Consider the following 16,608-nt stretch of genomic DNA (forward strand, 5'->3'; position numbering starts at 1 on the left):
GCTAAACTCTTCGGTTTCCGATCAAAAAATATTCGTTGATAAGTTTGTTATATATTGAACTGTCCGCATCTCCCTGGGCGGTGGTGTGTTCATTGCAGTTCACAACTCACTTTCATCGGAGATTTTTCCTTTTGAAAACCCACTTTCCATTGAATTCGTTGCAGTTAAAATTAATATCAATAACATTAATATTTATATCGAGGTATCGGTATGTGACTCTTCTTACCTCAAAAATAAAAAATCGAGGTTGTATAAAAAATTCTTAAAATCCAATTCTGCGGTGGATTTTTCCAATTATGTCAAGACCCGCGTGCTGTTTTTTAATGCCTCTAAACTTTGTTATGAATGCTTCATCACTCAATGAAGAGATAATATTCGTAATGATCCGAAAAGTTTTTACTCCTTTGTAAACTCCAAAAGAAAATCAAATGCGTATCCCTCAACTATGTATTTACACAACCGAACTGAATCATCATCTTTATACATTTCTAATATTTTTGCAAACTTTTTTCAGTCAACCTACTCTCTACAATCCTATGACTTTTCCACTCCCTACCCTTATGATCTGCACTGCATCAATAATATTTTTATTCTTCAATTTGAAGTTAGCGATGTTCTTAAAGCCCTTCTGTCGCTGGAAACGTCCTATTCTGCGGGCCCTGATAACATCCCTAGCTGTGTTCTAAGAAACTGTGCCGAAGCTCTGTCTCGGCCAATCACTTTTCTATTTAACTTATCTTTAATATCTTCAGAGTTCCCGAGAATTTGGAATGAATCTTTCCAATTCATAAAAACGGCTCAAGGTCCGATGTCGAAAATTTTCGTGGTATAGCCAAACTTTCTGCCATACCTAAGCTTTTTGAGCAGCTGGTCACTTCAACATATGTGTGTCTCCATCATCTCTCCTTCATAAACTATCTCTTCTTGGTTTTCCACCTAATTTACTTAACTGGATTTCTGCCTATCTTTTAAACAGAACTCAACGCGTTCTCTTCAATAATCAACTTTCCTCCGTCGTAAGTGTTTTATCTGGTGTAACCCAAGGAAGTCATCTGGGGCCACTACTTTTCGTTCTTTTTATTAATGATCTTCCAAAAGTAGTATCATTTGCCTCTACTCTAATGTATGCGGACGACGTAAAAATTTGCCTATCATTCTCTGACCAAATGTCATACCTTCGCCTACAGTCGGACATTGATCAATTACAATTAGGGTGTTCCAACAATTTGTTGCTTCTTAATCACTCTAAATGCAAACGTATGTCCTTTTACCGGACTTCAGCCCACATACTCTCTTACCATCTTGGAAACTCTACTTTAGAACTTTATGTGTCCTATTTGATAGCAAGTTATGTTTCAAAAGCCATATTTCTGTCATCATTGGTAAAGCTAAGGGTGTTTTAGTATTCATAAAACGTTGGGCCAAGGAGTTTGATGCCCCGTATACAACAAAGACTCTTTACATTTCCATGGTTCGCCCTATTTTGGAATACTGTGCATGTGTTTGGAGCCCTCATTTTTATTATTTGCTCTTCGACAGCTGAATTGGGACCCGGTGAGGCGTTTGCCACCTTACTCTTCAAGGTTAATGTTAATTGATCTAAAGTCTTTAAAACATCGTAGAATGTGCAGCGGAGGAATTTTTTTTGCATAAGCTTCTCATAGGTGAGTTGAATTCTGGCCTCCTCCTTAGCTATATTAACATCGCTTTTCCCTCAAGATTTACTCGAACTTTATTTACTTGCCAATTTGTAGATCCAACTTTGCACTTCATGAGCTCTTTCGGGTGCCTTGTTCAAATTATAATGCAGTATATCATGCAATATCCTTGGAAAATTCTATTGATCGGATATCATCAAACATTTATGCTTTTCTTGAATCATATAATATTTAGTTAGTTTAAGTTAGATTTATTTTTAGCATATATGTGTAAGTTAGCAGTTCATTGCTAACTATAAATCAATAAATCAATACGTGGTGGACCTTCAACCATCCGATCAAACTCCTTTAGAAGTACTTTTTCCGGCTCTTATTTATTTTTAATGCTATGGATAAGTTGTTAAATGGTCATCTGAACTTTTAAATAATGGCTTATATATTCTGTATTCAAATTGCTCCTGGGGCAGCAGTAACCTCCCAAGCCTCCTTCTCTTTCGACATCGCCTCTGGTTCACAGAAACAAAGATAGCCGCCATGTCAATGGACTTTACCGCTTTACTGCTTCTAATTAAAGCTGTTTCCTTAGTTTTTTTGTTTGTTTTGTTTTTTATTTTGAGCTATTACTTTATAACTGCCTTTCAAAAAAAAAGATTTATTTTTTGTAGATTTTTGTTCAAAATTTTGCTTTACACATTATGTTTGCTTATTGTTATATAAATACATTTATATATTGTGTTCAGGAATAAGAAAAGGGGGGTTTAGTGGACTGCATGTTTTTTATTCTTTCCCGTTGCAAAGCCTATTTGGTACTGAATTGAATTTCACAACGAGACGCTATAGTTGCGGCGTTGCCAACTCAAGAAAAGTGAATACATAAAATATAAGAGAAAAGTTCTTCTTAAAATATAAGGATAGTGATGGCATTATACGACAAAATTATAACTTGATTTAATTATATGCAAGCGTTCAGGATCATCCCGACCCGCCCTGAAAAACAGTTTCTGAATGGGGCAAGTCTGCAATCTTCGTGATCGGTCTGATCATCTCTCCAGTAGGTGTCTTCAGCTTTACTGCTCGAACAAGATTGTCCTTCCCTGGATAGGTTTCAATAACCCGTGCGATATGCCATGCTGCTGGTGGTGTATTAGATTCTTAGCCAATACAACATCATCAATCGATATGTTGGGTGTTGAAGTTTCCCACCTTGGGCGCTGTTGTAAAGTAGTCAGGTACTCCTGATGCCAATTTTTCCAGAAGCATTGATACATAGTTTGAATGGTTTGCCAGTATCCCAATCGGCCCACTGGAATGACCTTGTTTGAGCGTAGAATTCCCGATGATTCTGCGAAGATGCAGTTTTACACATCTTACTGCGGATTCCCACTTCCCTCCCCAGTGAGGAGCTCTCGGAGGAATGAATACCCATTAGATTCCATTATCATATGAAATTGGTTCCGTTGTAGATTTTGCTGCACTTTCCACGTAATGATATGAAGCGCCGCAAGGCTGCCAAAAACGTTTCTGTGGTCAGCTCCGTAACGAGTTACAAATGTATGGCCGAGGTGACCAAGAAAACAAAAAGGCATATGTAGCCCTTGCTTATCCGCGGCTTGCGTACTTTGGCATCTTTTAGGAGAACTGGTCCTGCATAATCACAACCAGTGTTAACAAATGGAAGTGCTGATGTCGAAAGCAATCCAAACAATCATGTGTAATTTTCCTTACTAGATAACGTGCTCCAAATATCCAAAATTTTTCCGAACAATAACGAAGAGTGAGGAAACGAACAATAACGAAGAGTGAGGAAACGCCAGGGTGCATGGTTACTCGATGCTCGGGCTCAAGTATTAGCTTCGAAATGCGATAAGCTTTTGGTAGCAAAACTGAATGTTTGGCCTCTGTTGGTAGCTGCGAGTGGTGCAGTCGTCCGCCAACCCTCAGCTTATAACGCTCGTCAATCATTGGCGCTAGTTTGATCAGTTGCAAGTGGTTCCTTAGTGGTCTCTTTGCGAGTAGCGACTGGTAGTCAGCATGGACGCAGGCTTGCGCATGCCTCAGGCAGAGAATCCTTGCCGTTTTGATCTCATTAAATGTTAGAGGCAAAGAGGCCTTTCTGCGAGTTGGATTTCGTATGCGTTGGACAAATCGCATAACTTAGCCGATAATGTGAATGAGCCTTAGCCAAGAAGACACTTGTGCGACGAGTTCATCAAGTGGATGCAATGAACTTTGACCAGTAATTGTAGCCAAACAGGTGCGTTTGACTTCTCCCTGAATGCGTTTGTCTGACATAGATAAACCAAATCGTGAGTCGTTTAACTTTACCGAGTATTGCTCTTGGTGCCGTTGCCACTCAGGTCCATTTCACCACCATCAGATCTGCAACCATTAGACCCCTGGATGCACAGTCTGCAGGGTTTGATTTGGAGTCCACGTGGCACCAGGCTTGCTTAGGAATATTGTCTAAGATTTCCGAGGTCCTGTTCCCAACAAATGTCTTAAGTTGAGCCGGTGCATATGAAAGCCAGGAGAGAACTATTGATGAGTCCGACCAGACAAAAACGGTATTTGTTGGCTCAGAAGAAGTTCAGCGCAAAGTTCCAGGCACGGCAGCGATTGTTGTTTTAGTGGAGCTACCCTGATTTTTGCAGCCACCATTGACACTGAAATTGAGTCATCCTTGTTTACCATCCTGCTGTGGACCACAGCAGCGTAGGCCTTTGTTTACGCGTCGGAAAATCCGTGGTGTTCAATGGAGTTCGTTTGCAACAAAGCGAGGTAATTGGAATTTCTGAAGAATGTCTAGATCTGCTCGCCATTTTTGCCAATTGTCTGCCAGTTTGCTTGGCAGTTGATCATCCCAATCCAGATTGAGAAGCCAGAGCTTTTGAAACAATATTTTAAATTGAATCACGATGGGTGCCAAAAGTCCTAGAGGATCAAATATCCTTGACACGTCCGTTTTGCAGCTAGGCCCACATTATAGGTTAATGTCCTTTCCAGGATGCCAGTATAGCCCAAGAACTTTAACTGGCCACGATTGAGTAGTGCCCTTGGAGTCGATCGCTTGTATGCAGGGAGTATTAGATACCGATTTACCGAGCTCAAGATTAGCGCAAGGCATCAGCTCAGTCAACTCGTTTCGGTTTTGTAGTAGTTCATCCTCACTATTCGAACCAGTAAGGACGTCATCAACGTAAAAATCCTCCAGCAGCGTTTGGGTATTGCTGTTGATGATCGAAAGTCAGTTGATCCAATACGCGAACGACAAGAAATGGTGCGCATGAAGTTCCGTAAGTCACTGTGCATAGTTGGAAATGCTTGACTTGATCGTTTGGGTTCTCTCTGCAGATAGTTTTCTGGAAGTTCCTATGCCCCTCGCCGACCCATATTTGGCGAAACATTTTTACAATGTCCTCTGAGAACGCGAATTTCTACATTCTAAAGCGGAGGCAAACAGCAAATAGATCGCGCAGGATACTAGGTCCTGTATAAAGGGTGTCATTTTAAGCCTTACCTTTGGCATCTCGAATAGATCCGTCGAAAACAATTCGCAGTTTTCGACCAAAAACAGGTCGTCTGGCGGTACTTCTCTCATGTGGCCGAGATTGATCTACTCCCGCATAAAGTATACGTACTGTGTACGCAGCTGCTCGTTCTGCTGTAATCGTCGCTCCACAAATTTAAAACGGTTGAGAGCTCATTGAATTCAGGATTCGGTGTGTTGAATGGAAGTTCCACGATATACTTCCCGTTATCGTCGCGACGGTGAGTGGTAAGAAAGTGCTTCTCGACTTGTTCATCCTCCGGTTCCGATTTGGTGCTGTTTTGAATGTTTTCCAGTTCCCAAAACATCTGAAGCGATGCGTCAATGTCCATTGTTGTAGTTAGTGCAATAGCGTTGCTTGGATGCGGCCATGAGTGACGTCTGAACCCAGCCAAAAACCGATGAAATTGCGTTAAGATCGCCCTTGTTGTTGTACAGTTTTCTACCAGTAAACACGGACCAAACGTTTTCACTGCCCAAAAGAATGTCCACTGGTGCGTTTGTGTTGAAGTGTGTATCTGCCAGCTGCAGATCCTTGAATACCTCCAGTGTCGATGCGTCGATGTTTTGTCTTTCTAGCGAAGCAGTGATTCCTTCTATTACGTGAGCGTTGACAACCAAGTTATCATCCGATATACACCCGTGTAGTGTCTGCTTTCACCGATGTGATTCCTGTAACCAATATACGAGATGCGGATCGTGCCAATCCTAAAGCTTGGATGCAACGTTCGGAAACATATGAAAGCTCGGAGCCCGTGTCCAATAAGATTCGGCATGTTAAGTTGTCTCCCTTCGCGTTCTGAACGTACACCATGGCAGTGGGTAGTATGCTTCGCTTGATTCTTTTTTCGTTTGAGAATATTGCAAACCCTGGTGCACTTACAACCTGTGGTGTGCCCGCTCCTTGGGCCAAGTGACTTGTTGTGACGACAGTGTCTTGATCAATCGTGCTGTGCTCGTTTTGTCCTTCTATTTGGGCAAGATTTCCAATAGTTTGTTGATTTCCCTGTATATGGAAAAGGAAGTGATGATGTTGTATTGCTTGCATGTGTATGTTGACGTGCACTTGCTGACCCTACGTCCAGGTCTCAAGCAGTTGTAGCATAATGATTTCTTCTTTACGAAGGATCGTCTTTGTACGCCAGTGTGCTCGGCAGAATAACATTTGGTGCCGCTATTGCCTTCAATCTCAACCATCGATTGTGTGACCCTTCTGGGCTTTTCGCCATGCATTGCTGATTTGCCTCAAGTCGCAAGCTCCCGTTTACTCAGCTGTAGTTCCTCGCAGCGGGAATCTAGAAACTTGAAGAATTCCTCAAGAGTGGTGTCCATACTGCGCTCAGTCCACCTGCGCCGAAATTCAGCGTCAAGTTTCTCCAGTGCCAGATAAATGATCCAGCAGTCTCGTCCTTTTTGGTTCACTGCATCCAGCCCGCGAACAATTTCGTTTGCTCAATCAGACACCTTGCGTAAGGTTGTTGCTTCAATTTTAGTGGTAGTTTGCAAGCTCATAAATTGCTCCAAAAATGAATTGACAATGTGCCGATGACGATTGTATGTTTCCTTGAGATGATTTCAGGCAGTTTTATAAGCCGTATCAGTAATAGCCAGGTGTCGCACTCAGTTGGCAGCATCATCTATAAGAAGTGTTTTCAAGTGATGAAATTTCTAAGTGTTGGACAGAAGCTGCTTGTTATGAATTGCTTCTCTGTGTAGTTGCCAGAGAACCGCTTGATTTGAATTTTGGGCAATTCGCTCTGTGCTGCCAGACCCGATACCGAATGCGAGTTCGCCGGGATTACGTCAGCACCTTCATGCAGCTGCATGTTTGATACTTCTTGATTAATTGCTAGCCTCTCGAATAGTGGTTGGTTTTGTTCCAGCAGGCACTTCACTAACTGTCCAAGAATCCAGTACGATGGACCAACAATATGATTATTATTATAATTTTTATTCTTTTCAATTGCAAAGCCTATTTGGTACTGAATTGAATTTCAGAACGAGACGCTATAGTTGCAGCGTTGCCAACTCAAGAAAAGTGAATACATAAAATATAAGAGAAAAGTTCTTCTTAAAATATAAGGATAGCGATGGCATTATACTACAAAATTACAAGTTGATTTAACTATATGCAAGCGTTCAGGAACAAATTGCTTCTACGATGTAAAATTACGAATTAAAATGTGTATACCCGTGCAGAGGGTATAATAATTTTAGTCAGAAGATTGCAACGCAATGAAAGAGACAATTCTTGTTCAGCATCACTAGGAAGGTCGATCTAGCCATAACCGTCTGCTCGTCCGTTTCTGCATGAAAATTTTCCAAAAGTTGTCCTTCTATTGCACATAGTAAATAATTTCGAGTAGAGCAAGAAAAGTATAACTTGCTCTGCTCTCATCTCGCTCTAAATTTTTTACTAGCGCTACGGCTACGCTTTCATGCGACGGAACAGAACGGAGCAGAGCAGAGCACTAACGGTCGATAGCCAAAGAGCACCCTCTCTACTTACTTCTACACTTTCTCCTTCGGCGTTGAGTTCTCAGTGCAAAGCCCCATGTCTGTCAAATTGTAGTCAGGTAACGGAAAATTTCCCATAGCCACTGTCCACTGCCCGTCTCTCTGCATTTTTAAAACTTACTTGGAAATAGCTTCATAGCTGCAGCAGACTTTATTGCCAAGCATAAAAGACTATTTCAAAACCGTAAGGGAAGTACGTGCAAACCAACCACTTCAAAACTAATCTACAAATTGAACAGCTTGTACCGCTTGGCAAGCCAACTACACGAACACTTTACTCCGATAAGAAAATCATAAGGTAGCTGCTCCCGCAGCGACGAAACTTTTGCTTCACATCCTCGAAGAGTCCTCCAGGCAAACCCTGCCACTGGTCCATTTTTCCTACCACTAATTGAATCTGAAACTAATTCCTTACCTTTCAGCCAAAGGAGATCGCGAAAGCTATCGGGGAACTGAAAGTGAAAAAGGCTCCGGTCGGTGACCAAATAACCCCAAAATGATAATTGAACTAAACTCTTCAATGGGATCATACGTTTCGGCTACTATTCGAGAAAATAGAAAAAACCAGCCAATCATTTCTGTCTAAATTGTTTAAAAAATGCTTTCTAACTCGCATAAAACCATATCTGGGAGAACACAATGTCATCCCGATACATTAATTTGGTTCCATCAAAGCCATGGAACAACCGAACACATTAACAGAAAACCATCAGAAATACGAACCTTCGACCGCATTTCCGATGTATCTCAAGCTTTCGATCGAGTCTGGCTCAATAATCTCATGCATAAAATCAAAACACACTTGCCTACATACACTCATAAGCTACTTGAGTCGTATCTCTACAAGAGAGTCTTCGCTGTAATGAGCAACACAACAACATCTGACGACTACATTATCAAAGCTGGAGTCCCGCAAGGAAGCCTACTCAGTTCGCTCTATATATAGCGGATACTCCTACGAACGAGCAGCTAACAACTACCTTCTCTCTAAGTGCCCAAACCGAGCAACAACATTACTTGCCAATCACCTCATCGTAGGAGAGGTGGCTATCTGACTGGCGTATTAAATAAATAAATAAAAAAACAAAAATGTAAATACAATACGTTTACTCTCAACTGGCAAGCATGCCCTCCACAATTAATAAAAAGTAAACGAAGTAACGAATCTCGGCGTTCACCTGGACAGACGACTAACCTGGAAAAGACACATCGAATGCAAAAAACAAAGCTTCCACTGGATGTAAAACGCGAGATCGCCCATACGTCTTTAGTAACGGGGTATAATTTTATAATTACGGTTTAAATTTGATATAAATTGGACGACTATATCATAAAAAAAATTGTAACCACTCTTTCAATTATTCTTTAAAATTATTTTGATAACAGAAATAGTTTAATAATTAGAATTAGGTATTTAATTTTATTCAAATCAATTCAATATTGCCTCAATGTTTTGAATATATTCGCATAAAATTCAAAATTTACATGTTATAAAAAATATTTAATTTGTGCAATAGCTGCAAGAGTATATAAACTTCAACATGTCCAAGATTGCTTCCTTTCTTGTTATAATTATATTTAGTAATAGTTTGGGACTCATGTAATCAAAATGGATCGGGAATATTTTGTCGTCAACACTTTATTATGCAAGCGGTTTTTTTTCTTTCTCTGTCCATTTTTTGATCCCAAAAATATTCAGCTCTGCCATCTTCAACATTAATAGAATAAATTTTATTTATTTATTTGGGCCTGAAAGTTCGTCAGGTTCTAGGTTTTCATTCCTCCCTATTAAACTGGATTAAATCTTACCTAGATCGCCGGACTTATAGGGTCAGTATCAATGGAAAATTATCTTTCCCATTTAAAGCAAGATCTGGCCTTCCGCAAGGCAGTGCCCTTGGCTTTTCATAATTTATATCAATGATGTGATGTTTCTAAAAAAATCGGAATACCTTCTATATCCCGATGACATCAAAATTTTTAGATCCATTCGATCACCGGCTGATGCAGAGTCACTTCAATCTGACTTAAATGTAGTCAGAGCTTGGAGTTGCCATAATTTGTTGCCTCTTAACTTTAACAAATGCCAGGTACAGCAAATGCCTGCTAAATGTCACAATAGCGTATTCCTGAAATTTACCTCATATTCCTTAACTTCCCTCACGCACTGCCATCATACTCAAATAGATCACGCTAGGTTCACTTAACTAGCCTTGAGGACCTTGAGGCTCATTAGCTGGTAAAATAGACTGCCCATTAATTTTATATAAAATAGATGTTTCATCTAGGTCGTAATGTTCTTTTGCATCATTTTTAATAAGAAGCCTTCGGACGAACTATTCCGCCAATGTGCTCTCTCTGCATGGATAATTGTTATATATAATATTAAGTTAATATAATATTTTCCAGTAAGTAACATGAAAAATAGTTAGCGATTAAATATATTAATAAAGTAATCCATAGTATTCAAATAATATAAAAGCCATAAAAAGTACTTCTAAAAAAGGTGGTTATAGTTAAAATACCCCACCAAAAAAAAATAAATTCTGCATACGCAGAATGGTGGATGGCGGGAGGAGGATGGTGGCTTTTTGGGAACACCAGTCCACAATCTATCAAAAATACCAACCGTTTCGCTTGGATCGGCTCTGTGGGACTGGACTATTAGGGAAGAAAGGAATGGTAGATAAAACAAGTTTTATATCTACGAGTTATTATAGCCGAGTCACACTAACGTGAGTTTCCCAAATATATCGGAATTAGCGAAAGATAGCAGAGCTACCGTTTCACTGAAGAAAAATGTCGTTTGTTTGGTGTGTTTCGTATATGAAAACTAACAATATCTACGACAGCAACATAAAAGCTAACAAGATTGATGATTTATAGCAAGGAAAACCTCGGCAGCGATTAATTGCTTAACTTAAAACATTAAAATTCATATCCTCCCGCCTTCGTTTTCCAGCTGTTTTAATTGGTATGGTTCAAGATCAATACAAACGCACTGCGTTTACTGCGTTGAACCCCAATTGAATTGAATTTTATCACCGTCACTCAATAGTTTTTCCGGGGAGTCCTCCATAATTCGCTCCCAATTTTGGCCTATGGCAGAGATTATTTCGAGCAAAGCCTTCCAAGGATGCGAATTTAGATCTCAAGCATTTGAAGTCACTAATGAAGACATTTGAAAGCTTTACGATTAAGGCTGCTCGCTTAAGCTGATCAAGGATCACACTTCGGTGGCGTTTCTTTACTGGCGTTTTATACACCTGAAGAAGGCCGCAACAAATATTTTGGAGCAAGTAAGTATAAAAAGCTTTTTAACAATTGTACAGGATTAGAGTGGAGAAACAACAATCACGAATCTTTAACAATTAACGATGGTGGTCGAAAACTCACTGAAACATACATTCCCTCTTAAATTTTTATTGAGTAAAAACACCCATCACCTTAAACGGAAATTCATAATATATAATTACTCGGTAAGCTATTAATACATATCCTCCTGAAATATTAAGTCGATTAGGGATTAGAGAAACTAGATAAAATTAATTTTTCAAAGACTAGATTTTAACGGAAAAATTACGAGACGGGCAGCACTGATTGTATTGAAGGAATTTGGATATGGTACAAAAACGATAAGTAAGTGTATAATTATCGAACTACTTTCACCAAAATAAGTGAAACATTCGTTTGGATTGTTAATGTAAATACAAATTTAAATATTATTAAGTGCCAAAGATATTACTAATATTGAAATATTTGTGATTCTTATTCTCTATAATAACACACAAATTTATAATGAGACAGTTTTATACTTGATGACGTCATTCCATCAATCATTCTGCAAAAATTTAAAGCCTAAATAATATACGTATGGACACATATGTATACATATGTATATGTACTTAAATTGTACGAAAATAAGGAATTCATTGTATTATACATACATGTTAACTTATCTACATATGTACATATGCACATACTGCACAAACATAAACAATTCAAAATATGTTAACTTTTTTTCTTATATACATAAATATATACTGAATGTTCGTGTAATTTTCAGGTCTTAACCCGCAATCATGACACTTGGTGAGGTACGAGTCGAGAATAAAATTAAATCAACTAGTGAAAATTGTGCTCAAACAATGAGTATAAATAACGGGATGACCTCAGACAAAAGTAATGGAAATATAAAACAGGTAAACAATCTATTTTGGCTTTCTAAACTAGATACATACATGGGTTAGATAGGCACATGGGCGTTTTCAGTTGTATAATTTCTTTCGTTAAAGTTAATTAATGCCTAATGAAATTATTGCAGCTGTATATATGTATGTACATATGTACAGTTGCGGTCCACATAATAACAGTGTAACCCCAGTTCGTGTAACAGTGTTCGTTATTTTCAATTCCCTTATCCGTTTCATACAACGATTGAATGTTTTTTAATACTAATCTATTTAGAGTTTATTGAAATTGACTTTTAATTAAACATTTTCAAAATCTTTTATTTTGTGTTTCTTTATTTACTAAATTTGAAGTCAGTGGTAGTGAAGAATCGCTGCAACTCCGAGCTCAAGCTACTAAATTAAAGGATTAATTATAATTGAAGCTATCGTTCGTTTAAATTCTATTTCTAATCTAAAGGGTGACATTTTGGTTGTATTCCCCATAAATGGTTTTGTAATTCGAAAAATGTTTTTTTTTGACTTGAAATATGTATACAGCTGCGTCCAAAATAATAGTAGTGCTCCATGTTGATTTGTTTGTTATTGTTATTAATATATTAGATAAGACTTTATATAGTTAAAAGCAATAGAAATACTTACATATATACATACATATTTTTTTTTTTTAAAGTGCGTAAACAAAAAGTTTGGATGAGTTCAATACATATTTACACATTCAAGTGTTAAACTTTCAAATCTGATCTGAGCCCAAGATAAGTCTTAGACGTTCAGCTGCTGTACCCAGAGATAGCTGAAGAGTCTGCGGTGAGATGCAGACGAAACTAGCGCAAGTCCTATCTGAGTCTGGGGCTCACTCCCGAAATGGCTAGTGTGAAGAAAGTTATCAAGCAGTTGTGTTATAAAGATTTCTAACCAACTAAGACCTAGAGTTTTTCACTTCAAGAAAAGTTTTTTAAAAAGTTTTATATTATCCTATTATATACCTGCAAATAATTAATGACAGGCCGATCTTTGATGCTTACTAGTTATTTATTTTTAAATAATGTTACTGAGTAATTGTAGCGAAGGAAAGCACCCTTCGGTACTGAAATTCCCTTCCTGTCATTTTTTTGCGGCATGTTCGAAAAAAAAAAAACAAAAACAAATCGCATGTGCTTGGTCTAGCGAAGTTCGAAATAAGAAGGCAAAAAAAATTCTGCCGGCACTTCTGCCACTGTAGATTTTCGAATTTCTTTTGTTGTTGTTTTCTCGAGGTAATTCGGAGCAGCGGCCGAAAATGAGAGAGAGGGATGGATGGGGGAAGACGTGAAAAATTCAGTGTCAAGAGCTCTGATATAATTATTTATTTTTAAGAAAATATTTAAATGATTTTTATTGATTGATTTTTATAAAGTTGCTAAGAGTAACGTGAAAATGTTCATGTTTGATTATCTGCCTAATGTAGTTGTAAGTACAACCACTGATATACCCTGGCCCGCGCGTGGCAGAATTTTTGGTTTCGTTTCCCTTTTCCCCATTCGCTTTGCACTTGAATTCGACTACAGCTTGAGTAAAAAAGTGTTTTTAATAGTAAAATCTTAATAAGGTTTTAAATTAATTAGGTAAGTGCAGTTATTTAATATTAATGTGATTTCTTTTGATTTATTTATTTGATGTATTTTTTTGCAGATAGCATAAGTTCGTTGAAGGTCCAGAAGCCGGAGGAGAAGGGCCTTATCGTGTTTAAAATAATGAAAAAAAAATTTGAATAAAAATTAAAATTAAATTAAAAATAAAATGTAATTGAATTCAATTTGTATTTGTTATTTTAGCAGGGTTTCCTGAGGAATCAGGAATTCCTGAGGATTTCATCGGGAATTTGCCTTCCACTGAAGTTAGAAATTCCCGAGGGATTCCCTGGGGAATTAAAAAAATTCTTAATTCAATTTCCCAGAAATTTCTGAAAAAATTCACCGGGAATTCCATCAGGAATCCTCTCTGTTAACGACTGATTATATAAATTCGTTGCCGTTTTGTATGTAGAATTCCCCGGGAATTCCCGTCGACTCCCCTCAATCCTTAGGGATGGGTTATATAACAGAAAACTGTTAAGCCTTGCTGCTTTTAAGTTAGCTGTAACTGTCGAATTGCATTTGCTAGAGTATTGCACTGTTTTGAATCAAATTTTCAAGTTGATATTGGTGTAAAGTGAAGCATTCTTTATACAATATTTTTAATGGATATAAATTGTATAGGTTTTTACTTTTTGTTGGTTGTACTAATATTTTGTATCTGTGCGTGTTCTATTTAAGTTTTTTTTTGTAAAATTAGCCAACAGTTTTAAAGGTAGTTTCTTGAAAAGAAATATCAACTTGACGGAGTCATACCAAACGTCGATTAGGTTCGATTAATGTACGTCCAAGTGTATGTTGTAGAGCTAAGGGATTTAAGGGATTTTCTCAATGTGTACAAATCAGCACAACCGGCGGAAATTACATTTTTGCAGATGACTTCGTGCTTTCAAACGCGTCGCTGTTTGATGTTTAACGGAAGCAGAGAGGCAAATCCGAGGATAAGCACATCGCCGGTACACTGAAAAACTATCGTTAACCAGTACAAAGCATCCCTTGTGGAAAGCTCACCCAAACGACACGAAAAATCAATAAAAAACGCACAAAAAACGAGACAAAAACATATAAATATTGGGCGAGATGGAGATATTGAATGCTTGATTACATTAAGTGTAGCAAATTGTAGCAGCTTATTTTCATAACTTAGAATAACTAAATATTGAACAATTTTTTAAAAAAAGTTTCGTTGAAGGCCGTCATTGGCAAAACAATTTTTACTCCATCTGAAAATTGATTTTTTTTTAAGTTATACAAGAATAGTTAGGGTTTACGCACAAGTTTTGTTAAAAACACACAAACAATGCAATTCAAATTAAAATTACAAAAACACAATTTATATACCCTCAACATATATTTTCATTTTAGTTTAATCACTTTAATTTAACTTGTGTATAGTTTTTTAATATATTTCTGCAAGGCTTGCAACTACGATGCACACGCTTAATATTGGCCGAACGGATTGTGCTATTGCTTTACCTGTCATTTTCTTCGCGAATGTGTGAAACAAAAAAAACAAATAATCAATTTTAAAGCATCGTTTTATGGACAATTAGTCGTCTAACATTTGAACTTAAAATTCAAACATTGATTTTTTTATTTTTGGCCTATGGAATGCCTATTTTTGGCATTGAAACGATCGAATAACTGTGCTAAAAATCTTAACAGCTTCAATTTTTTTAATATGCGTATAAATCAAAATTAAAATATTTTAGAGAATATTAGTTTTGGCTTTTTGTTAGTTTTCCTAAGGAGAAGATTCAATAAATAAAATGTAAATGCAAACAAAAAAAAACTAATAATTTGATATCTGTATTTGATCGGTCCGATCTCTACTCATGCAATGCAATGGCTGATTCCCTTAGTTTCTTTTTATTCTGCAATAAAATCTTTTTTAATTCTTGTGTTCCTTGGTACTATTCGTCTATCTCCTACAAACCAACTTGGCTTAGCAAAGAGCTGACATACCTAAGAAATATAACGTCCAGACTTAATGATAAATAAAATCAAACCAGTTCTCAATCTGTTTTTTCTTTGAAGTGCTCGGTTAAGATTCACCGTGCTTAATGTTCAGTGTTATACAAATTATAAAAACCTTTGTATGTTGCAGTTCTCGCAGGATCCTAAGCAGTTTTATAACTTTGTTAACACTAAGTGTAGATCTAATATTTCTCCTTTCTTGCTGTCGTTTGAAAAAACAGATTAGTCATTAGCCGATTTATTTGCTCAGTTTTTTTCAAACGACTGGTCCTTCCTCAGTTCATTCAACGTAGCCTTGTTCTTACACTGTTTCCAAGTCGAACCTAGTTTTCTGTCCCACCATAAAAGAATGTTTACTCACCAGGGCCCGATAAAATTCCTATCTGCGTTTTTAGGTATTTCGCGGAAGCTCTGTGCAAACCCTTTCTTTGAATTGTTCACCATATCACTTAAAAACTTCCAATTTCCACATTTTTGGAAATAGTCATTTATACTTCTTTTTCACAAGAATGGTTTGATGCCCAGAATTTTAGATTTAACTTTTGTTTCTGACAACTGTGACGCTGCTGTGTCTTGTTTACCTACTTTATCTCTTGCTGAAGATTGTCACCATCCTACCCTACAGCTTTCTTAAAATTGGTTTTTTCCGTTTCGTGAGATCTCCAATAAAGCCATAGCTAAGGTTGTGTTTTGGGCGAAATAATTATTCGGAGTTATTGCATTCTTTATCTATAACCTGCTGCTAAAGCTGTTGCATAATAATTGTCCTCTACAATTTATCTGATAAGTGCCAGTGCTATCCTACCGCACTATTTATTAATAAACGTGGCTGCTTCGGATGACACTGGTATTTCTCTCTAACTTGCAGATATTTTTAAATCTGTTTATTTATTTATTTGTTTGCCAGAACGATGTTTACTACCTACAACTAATCAAAATAAAAAACTAAGCTTTAAAAGTTAAGAAATGTTCACCTAAAGAATTAGGAACAAATCGTTTGTTCAGGCTAAGAGCCCGCCAAATAGGTTTATTTAAGGCATTGTTAGTCTTACAATGCTTAATAAAAAAAGATTCCATAGAACGTACAAATCTGCATCTAAGTTGCC

General features: G+C 37.4%; 1 protein-coding gene across 1 annotated transcript in view; it reads left to right on the forward strand.

Moving 5' to 3' along the window:
• Positions 1-11,125: 11,125 nt before the first annotated feature.
• The window catches only part of LOC128263727 (ankyrin-3), a 36,381-nt gene continuing 30,898 nt past the window's right edge, over positions 11,126-16,608 (forward strand). Inside the window, 2 exon segments of the mRNA XM_052998825.1 lie at positions 11,126-11,361; positions 11,789-11,924. Of these exon segments, the coding sequence (XP_052854785.1) occupies positions 11,805-11,924 (120 nt within the window). The 5' untranslated portion in view covers positions 11,126-11,361; positions 11,789-11,804.

This window comes from Drosophila gunungcola, unplaced genomic scaffold (genome assembly GCF_025200985.1).
Source record: "Drosophila gunungcola strain Sukarami unplaced genomic scaffold, Dgunungcola_SK_2 000018F, whole genome shotgun sequence".
Classification (NCBI taxonomy): domain Eukaryota; kingdom Metazoa; phylum Arthropoda; class Insecta; order Diptera; family Drosophilidae; genus Drosophila; species Drosophila gunungcola.